The 4114-nt window shown below is 42.4% G+C and overlaps 1 protein-coding gene across 2 annotated transcripts in view; it reads left to right on the forward strand.

Moving 5' to 3' along the window:
• rps4x (ribosomal protein S4 X-linked) overlaps positions 1–2036 on the forward strand; it is a 5292-nt gene extending 3256 nt beyond the window's left edge. For both annotated transcript variants that reach the window (XM_020623694.1, XM_020623695.1), the window contains exons 4-7: positions 371–468; positions 707–878; positions 964–1121; positions 1885–2036. In XM_020623694.1, the coding sequence (XP_020479350.1) occupies positions 371–468; positions 707–878; positions 964–1121; positions 1885–1986 (530 nt within the window). In that variant the 3' untranslated portion in view covers positions 1987–2036. The remainder of the gene's footprint in view (positions 1–370; positions 469–706; positions 879–963; positions 1122–1884) is intronic.
• Positions 2037–4114: the final 2078 nt, after the last annotated feature.

The following is a 4114-nucleotide window of genomic DNA, read 5'->3' on the forward strand; positions in this document are numbered from 1 at the left end:
TCAGTTTTCTCTCGACCTTGATGGCATCCAACAGCCTCATATGAAGGTGTAACATTTAATTTCCAAATCCAAGGGAAGCCTTAACCGCAGGATGCCTGTGTCCTGTTTACATACATACACAGACACAGAACATTCTGGACAAGTAGCAGAGGACAGTTACTCCTAATCCATTTCTACTGCAATAAACTTGATTCCTATTCTTTCTAAATTCTTCTTGGGAATAATGTCAAGTAATGTTTTAAACATATTTGTTACTTGACTTATTTCTGTATCATCCCGGCGTGGTTATACTCTGGACTAAGTATCATGTAATGATTAAATAAGACCAGGATTCGGTTGCTAAGACTGTCCACTGCTTGTGTTCATCCAGATGTGATCAGCATTGAGAAGACTGGCGAGCACTTTCGTCTGATCTACGATGTGAAGGGACGTTTCACGGTCCACCGCATCACCGCTGAGGAGGCCAAGGTAAGACATGGGAACGATGGATATGTGGCAAAAGATGACAGCAGTAAAGATTAATATCTACATCGTCGGCGATAGTGGATTCTTGCCACTTTATCTAGATTTGCCAAGTCCAGTCCTACTTCATACAAAGACTGTTTGTCATTTAAAGTAGGTCCAGTTGTGTTAACAGTCTTTAACTGTTTCTTTTATTCTAAGCATGTAGGTGCATGTTTTCTAACACAGCTCTCTTCCTCTGCAGTACAAGCTGTGCAAGGTGAAGAAGATCATCATCGGCACCAAGGGAATTCCCCACTTGGTGACCCACGACGCCCGCACCATTCGCTACCCTGACCCCCTCATCAAGGTCAACGACACAGTCCGCATTGACCTGGACACCGGGAAGATCACAGATTTCATCAAGTTTGATACTGGTAGGTTGGACTCTCCTTGATGCACTTCTAATGTTTGTGAGGAAAATACCTGACCTGTATTCCCCCTGCCTTTTGTTCCCTCCAGGTAACCTGTGCATGGTGACTGGTGGTGCTAACTTGGGGCGTATTGGTGTGGTCACCAACAGGGAGCGTCACCCTGGCTCCTTCGATGTGGTGCACGTTAAGGATAGCACAGGCAACAGCTTTGCTACCAGGCTTTCCAACATCTTCATCATTGGCAAGGTGAGGACTGTAAAAATATTCAGACCATTGGTGTTGAACCTGGAGCTAAGAGGAATCTGAATTCACTGTTTTAAAGAAATAAGCTAAACGTGCTTACAGAACATGCTTCAGGGCTGCAACTGGTATAGGATTTATCATATCTAAAGGGGGAAAACTCACTATAAGAAGAATATTTTGTCTCAGTTGAGATATTCAGGGGAGAAAACTCGATGCAGAAGAGAAGATATGCTGCAGTTTTAGTGATACAAAATATTGGAGCAATGATGACAAGTTTTGGTTTTGATCAGCAGTGAAAAAAGCACTACCAATTCCTCTAAGAAGTTCTGAGCTCCTTGGAAAAAAAAAAAATTCTGTAACTATAATGTGTTGTCCACCAGATTTAAGCTTTCAAAACTTTTTATAAACACACAGACTCTTTGATACAATTGATTGGTGACTCTAAATTGACCATAGGAGTGAGTGTGTGTGGTTGTCTGTCTTTAAGTGACAGACTGGTGACCTGAACAGGATGGTACCCCGCCTCAGTGCCAGCTGGGACTGGGTCCAGCACCCGTGCGACCCTGTTCAGGAATGAGTGGTATAGATAAAGGATGGATGGTTTAGCTGTCTGTGAGGAGTTTCTTTGGAAAACAAGCTGAACATTTAAAGGCTTGTCTCCTCTTAATGAGTGTTTTACAAGGAATTGGGAGTATTTAGGGCTGCAACTCATTTTCATGGACTGAACTGGTTCTTCTGTTTACCCCTTCACCCGTCTTATCTCCAGGGCAACAAGCCGTGGGTATCCCTGCCCAGAGGAAAGGGAATCCGTCTGACTATTGCTGAAGAGAGAGACAAGAGGCTGGCTGCCAAGCAGGGCAGCAGCTAAACTGGCCACAAAACAGTCTGGTTTTCAAATAAACTGTTATTTACAAAACACTTTGTTTGTCTCTGTGGTTCCTTTCACTGCTGCTCAGTATCAAGGTTTCCTGCACAGACAGAAAAGGTCAGGAAGCATGTGTGGGGAAATGTTGTAGTTACAAAGTTAATGAGGCAAGTACTGAGGAAGTCTTAATGTTTAAACTTGAAACTGCAAATGACGTTATGCAGTTAGCTATTTGTCCAAATTCGGTTCAGGAGAAAGCTAAGCTGAGTTATCTGAATATCTTTTTAATACAAATTGTGCTTCCATGTGTCAGTTCATTCAAGAGGTGCTCTGCAGTGAAGTGTTGAAACAGTAGTGCTGTCAAAGAAGGAGGTGAGAAGCCACAGAGCGTATTTCCTGGACTGTCTGGTTTTTACATATGCTGGTCAGATGAAATTTGACCAACTTCAGTGAGGTAGGCTTTTAATTTCTAAATACAGCTGAAAGTTAATGTGCTGTGGCATCCTTAATGATGCTACAATGTCCTGTCCTAAAAAAAAGATTATAAAGTTGGTTTGTCATAAATGCAATGAGTTCATTTTCATGGAGAAGTGACTCCTATGTGTGGAAATAAACTCCACTTAAATTTCTGTTGAAATTGTCGTGCCCAAAGCAGCTAAACTTGCTCAATACCCATAAGTGTGTACACTTGTCAGTGTCATTTTGTTTTGTGTGCCTCTTGCTAACACGTCTTGTTGGCGTCAGAGCTTATTTGCATGTTCCATAATTTTGCTAATCGATAATTTAGCTCTTGCTTCCTACATTGATTCCTACCATCCTTCCCTAAATAGTTTAGTTTTTCTTTCCATCTCTGTCCTTGTGCAACATCTATCTTCTTACCTTCCATCTATGCCCATTTCCTTCATGGCTGCTACAGTTTCCTAGATCCCACCTTATCTTGTTCCTATTTCAAATGGGTTTTATTTTTCGGTGAAGTCTTTGTTTTTCTTTGCCATCTCCAGTTTTCATCGTGATCCATTCTTTATCACTGTGTATTTTTTCATTTTCATAATCCCTACAACCTTTCTTATACATACAGTGGGGCAAATAAGTATTTGATACACTGCCGATTTTTCAAGTTTTCCCACTTACAGAGAATGGACAGTTCTGTAATTTTCGTCGTAGGTACACCTCAACTGTGAGACACAGAATCTACCAAAAAAATTCCAGAAAATCACATTGTTAGATTTTTAAATGATTTATTTCCATTTTATTGCATGAAAAAAGTATTTGATACAATAGAAAAATAGAACTTAATATTTGGTACCGAAACCTTTGTTTACAATTACAGAGGTCAGATGTTTCCTGTAGTTCTTGACCAGGTTTGCACACACACTGCAGCAGGGATTGAAGTCCACTCCTCCATACAGGTCTTCTCCAGATCTTTCAGGTTTTGGAGCTGTTGCTGGGCAACATGGAATTTCAGCTCCCTCCATAGATTTTCTATTGGGTTCAGGTCTGGAGACTGGCTAGGCCACTCCAGGACCTTGAAATGCTTCTTACGGAGCCACTGCTTATTTGCCATGGCTGTGTGTTTGGGGTCACTGTCATGCTGGAAGACCTCGCCACGACCCATCTTTAATGCTCTGACTGAGGGAAGGAGGTTGTTGCCCAAAATCTCTTGGTCTCATCTGGCTACATGACCTTCTCCCATGCCTCCTCTGGATTATCCAGATGGTCTTTGGTAAACTTCAGATGGGTCTGGACGTGTTGGCTTGAGCAGAGGAACTTTGCATGTGCTGCAGGATTTTAAGCCATGACGGTGTAGTGTGTTACTAATGGTAACCGTTGAGAATGCGATCCCAGCTCTCTTCAGGTCATTGTCCAGGTCCTCCCGTGTAGTTCTAGGCTGATCCCTCACCTTTCTCAGGATCATTGATACTCCACGAGGCGACAACTTGCATGGAGCCCCAGTCTGAGGGAGATTGACAGTCATCTTGATTTTCTTCCATTTTCTAATAATTGCTCCAACAGTTGTTGCCTTCTCACCAAGCTGTTTGCCTATTGTCCTGTAGCCCATCCCAGCCTTGTGCAGGTCTACAATTTTGTCCCTAATGTCCTTAGACAGCTCTTTGGTCTTGCCCATAGTGGA

Source organism: Monopterus albus, unplaced genomic scaffold, assembly GCF_001952655.1.
Source record: "Monopterus albus unplaced genomic scaffold, M_albus_1.0 scaffold308.1, whole genome shotgun sequence".
Taxonomy (NCBI): domain Eukaryota; kingdom Metazoa; phylum Chordata; class Actinopteri; order Synbranchiformes; family Synbranchidae; genus Monopterus; species Monopterus albus.